General features: G+C 37.2%; 1 protein-coding gene across 22 annotated transcripts in view; it reads right to left on the reverse strand.

Annotated features, from left to right (window-relative positions):
* DOCK9 (dedicator of cytokinesis 9) overlaps positions 1-13,524 on the reverse strand; it is a 119,044-nt gene that overhangs the window by 82,671 nt on the left and 22,849 nt on the right. For 5 of the 22 annotated variants that reach the window (XM_039560229.1, XM_039560155.1, XM_010394095.4 and 2 more), the window contains exon 1: positions 4,134-4,399. The exons of 16 other annotated variants lie outside the window; for them this stretch is intronic. In XM_039560229.1, the coding sequence (XP_039416163.1) occupies positions 4,134-4,247 (114 nt within the window). In that variant the 5' untranslated portion in view covers positions 4,248-4,399. Of the gene's footprint in view, positions 1-4,133; positions 4,401-13,524 lie in introns of those variants that run through there. One more of the 22 variants, XM_010394084.4, reaches the window with a different exon arrangement.

The following is a 13,524-nucleotide window of genomic DNA, read 5'->3' on the forward strand; positions in this document are numbered from 1 at the left end:
GTCTAGCACAGCTAACTCAAAACCTAAAGATGCAGCTTTAAAAAAATCCAATTAATTGCAAATGCCTCTCTCTCTCCTTGCAGTCACAAAAATGGTTCACCACAACTATAAAATTTGTGAAAAGGAATCTCAGAAGAATATGAGCTTTGCTTATATTTTGTTTGCTTGCTGTAAACACGAGGTCGAAAAAAAAAATCCTTCCTCAAGAAAAACTTTTAAAGAATCTAAAGCTCACTGTAGCTGAGGTCTTGAATACAGACCTCTCCTATTTAATCAGTGAGGTACTTGATTTGCAGAAATATCATTTATGTAAAAATTAATGAAGAATGTGCTCCCTCAGGTTCCTCCTAAATGTTACTCATTTCTTTCTTAGTCATTTGTCAGATTCAAAAGGAAGAGGATGTTTTATCAATTTGGACCAGATATGAAAAAAGAAAACAATAAACAACACACTGATACTGGCATTTAGCCAGACATAAAACAGTGCAAGGAAGCAGATTCTCTCTCAGGCTCTTCTACATTAAAAAAAAAAATCTGGTCTAGTATTTCATGTAATATAAAAGAAAATATGTTGGGTAGTTACAGGATTGTTAAATAGGATTTATGAACCAGCTGACACAGATAAAACTCAGCCCAGTTAAAACTGCAACATCAAGTTTATAGGCACTAAAACTCAGTCTTTCCAATAAGGCTTAATTTTTCCTATTAATTTGCAGCCAACAACATTTTTATTTCTGTAATCTAGGAAAATGCTAAGAGCATAGGGTTTCATGGGCTCCTGGTCTCGAGCCAACCAATGCTGTATTTGTTGAAAGATAAAAGAGCAAATTATCTGCCATACCACTTTGGGTTTTGCCTGAGTATGGAAAGCATGGAAACTTATCAGAAATAAGAAGTATTTCAAAACAGCAGTCATGACACCCACACGGTAAGCATTTTAATCTGTCAGAATACATTTTATATATTAGGACAAGCAGCATCAAAATTCATCAGATAAAATAAATTTTAAGCTAAGAGTTCAGTGATTGCCTACACTACATACTACAGAAAAAAACCCACAGTACATGTTTCTCTTGCATGCTTAAATTGAGATAACTGTTATTGTCCAATTCTCTTCTCAGAAAACAAAAGATGGTAAGGCTAAGCGCACTGAATGTTGTTAGCCTCCTGCTACAAAACATTATTTACCTTATAAAAACATGTTTGGCATATACACCTGCAAATTAACAAGTTCCCATAAGGAGTAAAATGGAGCTACAGGCACTAGCAGGAAGCAGGATACAAACAGATGAATAGGTGTTATGTATTTCTTAATAGTGGCCTGAGGCAAGCCACTGTGGACATACAATAAGATTATTTAATACTAAACATGGGTAACAGCTTCCTGTATCTTACTGTCCCACAATAAACATAAAATAAATTGCCCAGGTCGAGGTTTTAAAAATTAATTCAAGAAATTATATGTATCCTAGAGCTCACTTTTAACTATTGCATTTTATACTGACAGCAAGTTTCCAAGCAGAAAGATGAACTCCAAATGATCCAACTTCCCAGAAACATCATCTATTTTGATACGCAGTTACTACCTCTGACTATCAAAATGCAGCTGGACAGCAGGCATACTCATCCAGTAACTTCTACAACAGCTAGCACAACAGCACTTCATCCCAAGCAGGGTTTCGAGGCACCACCTGGAAAATCTAAATGCTTTTTCCATGGGCTCTTCTTGCTTTTAACCTCAAGAACAAAGTTATGACACAATCTAATTCAAATCACAGGGACACAAGACAGCACACATATTGACATACTGGCACTGAAAGCAGCAGATAACTCTTTCTGTAAACTTACCCACCTAACCAGGAAAAGTTAATTCAGGCACAGAATTCAATCAAATAACATTGTTTCAATAACACATGGGATGCTTCCAGTTATAAATACCTAGTCCCCTCAATACTCCGAAAGACTCTCAGTGAACTACATTTAAAATAATTAAATGAATACGACATAAATGAATATGACAAAAAACCTGTTGCTTCCTGACAGCTGATTCTATCTGATCTTTATAAAGAATACTTATTGAGTGCTAGGCAAATCACATCCTAATTGCACAAAAGGAATACATCCACACCTGAAAGAATGTTTTAGACAACAGTCGATGAGAGGTATTACTAGAGTAAACCAGAAGCCTATACTGTTCCACATGCTTTTGAGGATTGCTATCTAATGCAATTCCCAGGTTTTTAACCCAAGAAACAAGAAATTCTGCTGTTTAGAATTCATTACAGCAACTAGCAACTTTGTCAGTCTTAGTTATTACCATACTGTACTCTTCACCAATGACAGGATACCTACCTTCACTGTGCCAGTAAAAATGTAGTGCAACATCACAGCCCAGTGAAATAAAAATGGACCCAAATGTCAATGTGAAATGAAACATAATGCCTTACTTTTTGCTTTCTGCTTGGCAGCATACTTGCTGCAGGTTACTTGAACCACTTCATCTAGCTTTCCTCAATAACTAGACAAAAGGGATCTGTAATTATGCTATATATACACTTTTGTGTGTATATACATATATATAAACAGATTAATACCAAAATAGCAACTGAAATGACACTGAAGACATTTTTATGTGACCTTTGTAAAACCTAAATGTTCTTCCCTTTAAATATTGACCTTTGTGTTGAATGCATGCACTTCATCTAAAAATGAAAAAAGGAGAGCAAACACTGGAGGTATATTATTTCACAAACATTAAATTAAATAGTATTTGAAAAATTACAAGGAGGTACTTCATAAATGGTGATAAGTAAACACAGTATTGTTTTATACTTTTTTTCTTCTTAAGTAAGTACATGTGCCTTGCTGATTAGCCGCAGTACCCTAAGTATCTGCAGAAATACTAATATCCTCTCTGAGCATTCATGGGGGAATAAAAACAATTCTAAATAAAGTTAAACAGTCCAAAGGCAGGAAAGCACACACAAGATTAGCTCATATTGTCCTGATGAAAATCTGGACCAGAAATCAGAACACACCCATCCAAAAAAACCCCATGTTTTACTAACAACTCTCTGAATAGAATAAAACTAAAAAAAAGTTTGTCTTACTAGCACACGTGTAAGCTTTCAGTTATATACAGTAACAATTCCCAAAAAGTTACAGATGAGTATTACTAAACACAGATGGCGAGCATGTTTTAGTTCAATTCTTAAATGCACAGTGTGAAGCTCAAGTAAGAGGGAGAGGGGACACTATAATTTGAGGATTGCCCCACTAACTTCAACTACAGCCACACAAATAAAGAGGACCAACAGCAGCAGCAATTAAGCATGAAATAATACTAAATAGAGTTGAAATTTTAGTAAGAACTATCAAAGTACTTCTTTCTACTGCTATATAAGTACTAGTTTAACAATCCTCCTCTGAAGAGAGTTGGTGGATTCATTACAGCTCACTTACTATGTTTTCTTGCTGTACTACTAAAGTTCCAACAGAACTAAATGTCTAGCAGTGTTTCAGACAAAATAGTTCTTATTTGATTATTTCCCCCACATACAGAAAATTCCCTTTTCCTTCACTGGAAGCTATTTTAAAACTTTAAATTCCTAAATAATGTGCACTGAAAGAATTGAAAAAATAGGTCCTTTAACAGATACATAGATACTTTAACAGAAGTACTCATTAATTATTTAGATAGTTCTTTGATCATTTAAGTAAAATTTAACTGTCACACACACACTTTAGGGAGTTCAAATATATATTAATTGGAAGATATGCTGGGCAATTAAAAACTAGAGGTGCTAGAAAGTATTTTGAAGCATATGTAGTTTTCCTGCTAGGTTCAAAGAGCTGTACAACTATGCTACATAGAAGAGACTGAAAAGCAGCTACTCTGAAAGCCAAATTCCAAAGTCATACTCAAAGAGAACCAAAGATCTGGTAAACCAGAACAACAAAAATCAATTAAAAGGCAGACAACACACAAAGAACCAAACCTAAATCCTAAATGCAAATTATTCACAAGTAAGAATGCTGGAACTTTTCATCAGCATCAGATTAAGCAGTTTTTCATTGACAGAGAGAACTGGAATTATTGAAGGGAAGAGACAGCTTGTTTAAAGAACTCTTACCAGCACAACCACAGGACTCTCTGCTTCCACTTCACAAGGACCTGCATCCTTGCCCTTCTGCGGAGATTCTACAGTAAGCTCTTTCTTAGGATTTCTGTTTGTTCTTGCCTGCATTCTTTCATTGAAAATACAGACAGCAGCAAAACTGTATGCTTTTTGGCATCAAAGTAATCGACATGCCAGTGATCCAGTGAAAACAAAAGCTTTTTCCCTGGCACAAGCAGCACAAAGTACAAACTAGTCTAACTTCTCAGCTGCAGTTTGCTAAATCTGTTATGGTGGGAATGCATGACAGACAAAGGCCAGCCCCTAAGCATGCTGTATTCCTCTGGGGAGGGAAAAGGGAAAAAAAAAGGTGGATCCATTCTAATGCCTTAAGGTTGTGAGTCAAACACAAAAGAGAATGTACATATCTAAAATTACCATGTAAAACAGGCTGAGCCTTTTACAGCATGTAGAAAATCAAGGCTTTAATAATTTAAAAATATTTTTAATGTAATAATTAGTCACTTATTGACAACTGTGTCTCTTTAGAAGTATAAAACCCTACGTATTGTGGTTCTTAAATATTTTTGCATTAATGTCACTTACTCGGGTGCTATTAACAACCAGCCAATAACCAAGGACATTCTCCATGATCAATGCCCTGAACTGATACATTGCTCCTTTTTGGGTGTAGGGTGGGCATGACCTTTTTATCTTAGTGCTAAATCCATATTAAAAGTTTCACTTAACACCAAATTGCCTTCACAGTAAAAATCTTACATAGCCTACAAAGATGCTAACTTGAAATAAAATTCAAAAACCACCTTAATACCTTTAACCCTTTGGCACTTAACTCTTCAACTACCAGTACCCCTCTGCCTCTTCGCTCTCTTCAGCCAGTTAGCTCACTGCTGTATTGCACATTATTTGTGCTCATTACTCACTCCTCACAACCCTTCAACACTGTAGGCATCCATCACTGATCAGCATCCAAAATCACAGAGAAGACAATGCAACAAAATCTTCACACATTTTAAGAGAAGACACTTGAGGGAACCTCGGTCCTGCAGCCACGAAGACCATCCAGCCATCACTCACTGCCTTTGGCTAGTACAGAATCCTGCAGGATGTCTCCCTTGTCTTATGAACGCTTTGCACAAGTGTCTCTTGGCCTCCAGATATCTAGGCTATAACAGTGCTCAGCGGTTGCTATCTTCATTCCTGTCCTTAATTACAACACAAACTCAAGTCATGCTTCAACTTTGCTTTTTTGACCCAACTACTCTCTTACTATACCACTGCTTACAGACACTGTTCAGCACACACATACAGTGGTAAAATAAGAAGCATCAATTTTTTTGGAATCATTTCTGTGCAATTGCAAAGCAATTTTGTATGCATCCTACCTGACATTTTTGGAATTTTTAAGGTTTGACTACTCCAACTTCCCCACCCAGTAGTTTTAGCATATGCTAGATTCCCCATGAAAAAAAAGTGAACTGTGATGAGCAGTTTTTTCCAGGTTTTGAGAGGAATATTTTGGTTTTCCCTTTGTTTCTTTTTAACACTAATGAGTTGCAACCTCAGTAGCTGTACTTACCAACCAAAAATACATCTGAGAGAAAATTCAACTCCCCAGAGAAGCACATCCCTATTTTAAACACTCTGTCCAGTAAGGAACCAGACAGCTATGGAAAGTAAGCCACCACCTTCATTCAACTCTCAATTCTCTCAGGACAGTTAGTTATCTCACTTCAATACAACTCACATCCTAAATTTAACTTGGCATGAACTTTTATCTGTTCTCTAATAGAAGAGAAAGTCACCTTAAACTGCAGAAAGCAGATGAAGTTGTGGAGAAGCACAAATATCCTCCTCTACTGCCAGTATTTTTAAGAAGGCACAACTTCAGGCAAGGTTTCTTATTCTTCAAACCTAACGTAAGATGTTTATATCCCCTTCTCTCCACTCACACTTGCACAACATGCTATTTCAGCCTGCACTCCTGAAATTGAGCCTGAGTTTGCCCATCCCATCCACAATGCAAGTACATTTCTAAAGAGTGGACAGAAAGAAATAATAACATTTTAGTTCAGACAATAATGATTTATTATATTTCTGTCTTTTTCTCCAGGAAATACAAGTTCAATCTATGTACTTTTTAAGCTGCCTCTCTCATACTGAGACACCAAACTCCAGAGAACAGTACTTTATGAAGCTTCATTAAGAGTTAAGAAGGAAACCAGCAGTTTAGTCAAATTTACAAAACAGATCTTCCTGTGTAAAGCAAGGTAGACAATAGTTCAAGAACATTTAGTTACACTTTTTATTTTGCACCAGCCCCTTTTGTTTTCAGAGAACGGAAGCACAGAACAGCTTAGACTAAATTACACCATTACTTGAGGATGCAGCTGCCAAACAGGAATTTGTTTCATTGAGATGGTCTGCAATTATACTTAACTGCAACTAGAAATGCACAACCTTATTATGCAAAAGGCATTTGTGAACACACTAATAAAGACTTAGAAATTATATACGTTTTAAATAGTATTTCTTCTCTTTAATTTAACAAAGGATTCTTCTTCTAAATGGCAACATTATTTTATCCTGGTCAGGTACTTCTCTTGAATGCATCTGGACTACTTTAATTCATATTCATATTTAATTCATAGTATAAATGTGATTTTCTTTCCTTGCCATTCTTCCTATTCTTCTCTAAACATGATGAGGAACAAAAGAAAGCCAACAGGCTAACATTTTTTTAACATCAGTTTAAAGATATAGCTATTTTTCCTTACTGAATAACAAATGTAATTTCTAGCTTGCATTTCATTAACATGGCTATACCATTAGAAGAGGTTCTTTTATTTAACAAAAACAGAAGAGTGAGGCAGTACCTCTGGAACTGTATCCTGCATGAAATAGACCTTAACTGCCAAATTGATGCGTACTTCCAACATTTACTTTCTGCTGAGGACTTAGTGATTACCTCAAGAATTTAATTAATTTAAAAATACTTAGGGGGAAAAACAAACAAACAAAAAACCATGGCAAAAATATCAAAGCAAACCAAACAAACAAAATCCCAAGAGATACTGCTTATCCAGGCATCACACAGTCAAAAGAGTTAAGCTACTTTAATAAAGTAGTGTATTGAAACAATTTACCAATAACACATTAAGATTCAGAAAGTGAAAGATGAACACCAGAACTTTAAGACATGATGAAAATTATAATCTTGTTACATGACCTGTAGTTTTAACCTCCTTAACTGCAATTTAAAAAAAAAAAAAAAAAAAGAGTAACAAAAAAGTACTCAATTTGTTGCATCAATCAGTTACCTCAATAAAGATCAACAGAAAATCCAGGAAAACACACAAAAAATGTCTCTGTACAAAAGTTGACTGTATTTCCAACACGATTCCCAAAACTGTGGCAAATTACTAGCTAGAGACCTATCTGCAAAATAACTCACATTATTATGGAAACAATGCAATTCATCTTTTTACAAACATGGTGGCTTGATGGACTTCACATGGTACTTTTAAAAACAGTAGTTTTCACACCACTTCCAACAGCCAAATATTTGGCTCCCTTCTTGCATCATATACTCCTAAGGAACAGCCTAAGTAATTACAAAATTACCTAGGTTCTCAGGATTACAAAGTTCTCAGTATTTCTGGCATACCCCAGTGATTCATCCAGCCAATTTTCTGCCCAAAGGACAAGTTCCTCACATGGACTCTTATTCTTTCAAATCACTTTTTCCTTTAAGAACTTACTTAGCTAATGCACAATATCACATAATAAAAAGTGAATGATGGTAAGGGAACAGGCAGCATATGAGAATGGAAGATAAGATGACTACCCAGCCTCCCTGTAGGAACAACCTAAAATCTGAGTAGTTGGGTTTAATGGCCCTTCTTTTGCTTCAAGTCCTACTTAAAGTCTGCATCAAGATCACTAAACCTACTACCTGTAATTACAGCCATCAAACTTGCCTCTGTAAGCTTTTCTAGGGAAAGAACTGTCCTTAACCTGGAGCAGCTGGTGGGGGGGGAGCAAGAGTAGAGGAATAATATTACTGTAGGTATGCATGTCCTGTATATTGGAAAACAGAAGGATTTGATATTATTTACTAAAACCCTACACCTGTTCTCTACTCCTTTGTGGCTTTAAATTTCCTGGCAACTCACAGAATCTCTCAAAAAGTAATTAAAAAATGAGAAGGATGGATAACTGGAGGGGGTTGATGCTTTGTTTTGTTAGAGCTTTGGGCGTTGGGATTTTTGGTTGGTTGGTTTTTGGTTCGGGCTGGATTTTTAAGGCAGTAGCTCATCTGAAAATACAGACCCACCTTAGCGGAATGACAAGGACATTAAAAGCCAGTACTTCTTGCTCTCATCTGTATTAGTACAAGATATTCCAGCACTGCCCTCCCACACTTGGCAGCCTGCCTTGCAGCTGTATTCAAGGTTAACATTTCACAAGTCAGTGGAAGATTCAGTGTTGCAGCTATACGTATCTTAATGCTGCCAAGTTTCATAAGTGACCAACAGATACGTGCTTCCCTGGAAGAACATATTCACAAGTTCAAGTGAAAGCCTGATAGCAGATGGAATGCAGCATGCAAGTCACCTGGCAATTCCCTGCCATCCACTCTACACTCAGATGAAACAAAAAGTCATACAAAACTCAGTTAGGAAGACTCCTTCTATGGCAAACACTGCAAATGTGTAATTTGCAGTCCCCCCAATAAGAACATTCTTGGTTGGAAACAGAGATGAAAAAAGAAAATGCATAAGACACAGATATGAGTGTGCTACATATTAGCAACTTTTCATGTTCACTTTCTTTGGTAAAGCAAGAAAGAAGCCTATTTTGTAACAGGGAGAACAACAACCCCTCTTTGCAGAGGTATCTGTAAATCAGTATAAATGATACATTCTTAAATTTTGCATTGCAGGTAAAATTACTCTCTAAACATTATTTCTAAGGAGAGAGTTAAGTAGCCTGGATAGGACAGAGATGCTGAAATACTGCACAGAAGAGATCTCGATCATGAGTAGGTTGCATCGATGAGAAAAGGTAACACCAATGTACAGGTCTTGTAGTACCACTCAAGAAGCTGGAATAAAAAACCTTTCTTTTAGTAGCAGTATAAAGTTAAAGGATTCTCCCAGTGAGCGTCTCTATTGGATCCACAGTGATTCTGCACACTGCATTTTTTAAAAGCTTTATTTCACAGAATAAAAATTTGGCTAAAGTTGTTAACACAAACATGGCATATCTCATTATTTCTCAAGTACACAGATTATCTGACACACAAGATACAGTACCTTAGTTTGGACACTCTTACATTGTGACAAATAAAAACCAAAACAAGTGTAAAATCACAGCAGAGCTAAACAAAATACAGATTAAATTTTGTCCATGTCACATACTTGCATAGTACTATATATGAGGTATCAACTTGTGATGCAATAAATTTCATACTATTGATGCCCTAGGTTTTAACTTTCATATTTTTCAAATCCTGTACTGCCTAGTGTGTAACTCTGAAGTTTCTTGTAGCTTGTTCACTTCTGCTCTCTCATGCTAGGTAGACATAACAAAGCCTCTCCGGGCCTGCTCTCCAAGGACACCCAGACCATCCTATGCCCAAAAAGTATAAGCCAAAAGCTTCTGAAAGGGGGGCAAGCTTGGGGAAATTACATCATTAACTGAAGCTTTAATTGGAGAATTTGTGCTGATATGCAAATGAACCAAACCTATAAAAGTATGAAGAACTCATGACCTGTCGTCCATCTTGGGGTCCATCTTGGCAGTAGCCTCTGGCTCCCCAGGGTGTACCTTTGAAGGCCTTTCAAATAAATACCTACCTTTATTCCCTTACTCCTGTCTAGTCTCTGTTTTTAGGTTGCCTCTCAAGGCATCACCATCTTAGTAGGCATGTATCTGTTTTCAGGGAAAACCTGACTTCCTTAAGGTCACAGGGGGAAAAAAAAAAGAAAACAAATTGGTAGAATTTAGTATAGGAGACTTCAAGATTAAAACTGCACTTCCAAATTAGCTATGGTTCTGACATATCTCCTTATAGACAGGACAGACACAAGCAGACTGACTGTGAGAACAGTATTGGACCAAAGATGGCTTTTTTCTTAACTGGACAGGACCTTATGACTATTAGAAACTAAGAGGATAGAACAGACACACAAAAAGTGAATCAAACCCCCAAGTCTGAAGATCTCTCAAATGGAAGTGGTTCTGTGCCAACCAAGCCTGAGGGGGAACTCTTCCCACTGTGTAGCACCAATCTTACATGACTTTTTCCAGGAACAATTTGCTCCTAGAGGAGAATGTTAATTCACCTCTCTCATTGGACTGAAGTAAGAGTACACTTTTGTTTGCCCTCAACTGAAATACAAAAGTGTCTTGGACTTCACACTGGAGAGTTTTAAGAAACAAGAACACTGCAAGAGTTAGCAGGTGGCTCCCAGCTTTGGGTCTTCAGCACAAGACCCACCTGTTGAGTGGGTCCAGAGTAGGGTCACAGTGCTGAACCACCTCTCCTCTGACAGGCTTGGAGAATTGGGATTGCTCAGCCTGGAGAAAAGAAGGCCCCGGGGAGACCCTTAGAGCAGCTTTCCAGTACCTAAAAGTGGCCGATGATAGAGCTGGAGAGGGACTTTTTACAAGAGCCTGTAGTGATAGGACAAAGGAGAATGTGCTTTATATTGAAGGAGGGTTGGTTTAGTTGAGATATTAGGAAGAAATTCACTAATGTGAGGGTGGTGGTGAGGCACTGGCACAGGTTGCCCAGACAAGTTGTGGATGCTCCACTCCTGGAGGTGTTCAAGGCTGGGTTGGATGGGCCTCTGAATAACCTGGCCTAGTGGAAGGTGTCCCTGCCCAGGGCAGGGGGGTTGGAACTAGATGATCTTTAAGGCCCCTTCCAACCCAAACAATTCCGTAAGTCTATGATTTACTTTAATTGCATTTAATTTCATGAAGAATAGGGTACCTGCATCTGTAGATGACTCAAATGAGCACTTCAGGCTATTTCTAAAGGAAGTGGATAAAAGTACTGAGAAAGAGGAGCAGAGAAGTCAACTCCTTTGCATGTGCTCATTAAGTCTAGACTCCAGTCTTAAAAGCCCTACCCATGCAGCTTCTCCACCACAGAAGTCTTCTCACTCCTTAAGACCATATAAAATTCTATGGAGGGGAGGGTTCAGGAGTTTTTTTAATGACATTTAAGTTTTTTGGGTGGTTTGGGGTTTTTTTGTTTGGTTTTTTTTGTTTGGGTTTGTAGGTTTTTTTGTTGTTTGATAGGGTTGTGTTGTTCTTTGGGGTTTTTTTAGCTCCAGACATTTTGATTTCTTTCAGCACAAGATATCCTGCTCCCCCAAGATTCCCTGCTGCTACATTCGAAGGGAACATGTTTCCCACCTGGCTGTAAACTGGTTCCATACTTTTGGGTTGGATATCTTTCTGTGCCAGTCCAACCTATACTGTCATAGATGAATAATGGTTTATGCATGTAGACTTGAGCAACTATCCTGATTTTATCCCCAGGCCTAAAGACATTTTTCCTGAAGATAAAATGCTTAATCTTATCTTCTGCATGCCAGTGCACTCAGTGCCTGCCAGCCTGGTTCTCATAGTCCTCTCATGCATCTTTCAAAGACGTGTACTTGATGTAGGTACTACGCACTTGGTGAATATGTGCTGCAATTTCCCCTGCTGAGAGGGCAGAGGGATATAAGGAGATGGACATTCGAGTATTCTTCCCATAGGAATCTAATCAAAACAAAAGAAGTCTACAGAAACCGTCGGGAGATTCAGCCAAAACTACAAGTCAGCACATCAGACGCCAGGTTTTTATTCAGCCAGAGCAGTAGGATGAAAGGAGTTAAAAGAAGTGCTCTAATTCAAGTGACCTATGAAAAAAACCCCATGCAACAGTTAGATGCTGTACTTATACATATCTGTTTTTTCCTTATTAAGAGGCCTAATGAAGCCTAATGCTCCCGTTGCTGATGAATAAAAGCCACTCATAATACAGTTACAAGTTGAAGCAAGTTATGAGAGTGTAACAACAGACTAACCCATACAAATTGTCAGCACACCATTACAGAATTGCTGCATAAGCTGTTTAAGCATATTAAAATAAAACAACTTCCACTTACTCAGCACAATTTCTTCCTTAGAACTCTCTCCTTTATATATTTCTACTTTATTTCTACTAGACTTTCTACCTCATACAAACAAGTTGATATTAATTTGCAAATTCAGACAGCAAGAACACATCTAAGCTATTTAAGGCTTTAAGGTTTATTTAAAACACAACACATGTTAAATTAAGGAGACTCTTTTAAAAAAAAATTATACATACGTAGTTTACTTTGAAATCAAAATATCTGCAACTTGAATGTCTTCTATGGAGTTATTTCCAGAATGATGTAGCTCACTGCTGTCATTAGTCAATCTTCCCACATGCCCAGACTTTGGTATATCTTAAAGATGTCACAGTTTATTAATAAACCAAATGACTCATGAGCAGCACAGGAAAAGCAGTCACCAAAAAACTCAGGAACACCTAGTGATGACACTGCTATCAAGTCAACTGGTGACACAGACTAAGAAACTACAGCTACTAAAATGTAGCAGGCTCTGTTTCCAGCCAATACCTAAATCTACCCTATTAAAAGCTGTACATGTACTATTTCAAAATGCCCCGCATTCCTCCTCTGAAATTGTGTAAGCACAGTTTAAGTATCAGATATTTTCCATATCAGACACAATAAATGTAAAGACTACTTAAAATTATTAGGCCCCATCTTGCACAAGCTACAGCTATGATACTACCTTAGGTAGGTTTACCAAACTACAAGGTTCTAAAGCTTAACGAGAGAAACAGCAGCGCCGAATAGGCCATTAGAAGCAAACTGAGCAGAAAGCATTTCAAGCATGGAAAAAAAAGGAGTTGTTTTCTGCAATTTTCAGACAAATATATAATAAAAAAGTTAATGTCCTTCAGCCCAGTCTGTCTCCCTTCAGAATTTTCTAATTCTTCCATAGGTGCTGGTGGCACACTCAGCCCAGCTTCCTTCATCACTGAATACTTCAAGTGGCTTGTTAGCAAACCTCAAACTTTTTAAATGTTGCTAGTTCTATTATCACCACATCATTCGCCCTTGCTCATTTTCCACCTTTGTCAACCACCCAAAACAGTTGTTTAGGATCTAACTTGTACATTAACATTTGACTCTGAGATAATGATTGCTTATACAGTGAAAACAAAAAAAAAAAAAAAAAAAAAAAAGAATTTGAATAGAAAAAGAAATAACATGTAATATCATTCTGAAAATAAATCTTTAAAAAACCACAGGAAAATTAGACA

The sequence above is a fragment of the Corvus cornix genome, chromosome 1, assembly GCF_000738735.6.
Source record: "Corvus cornix cornix isolate S_Up_H32 chromosome 1, ASM73873v5, whole genome shotgun sequence".
In the NCBI taxonomy this organism is placed as follows: Eukaryota; Metazoa; Chordata; class Aves; order Passeriformes; family Corvidae; genus Corvus; species Corvus cornix.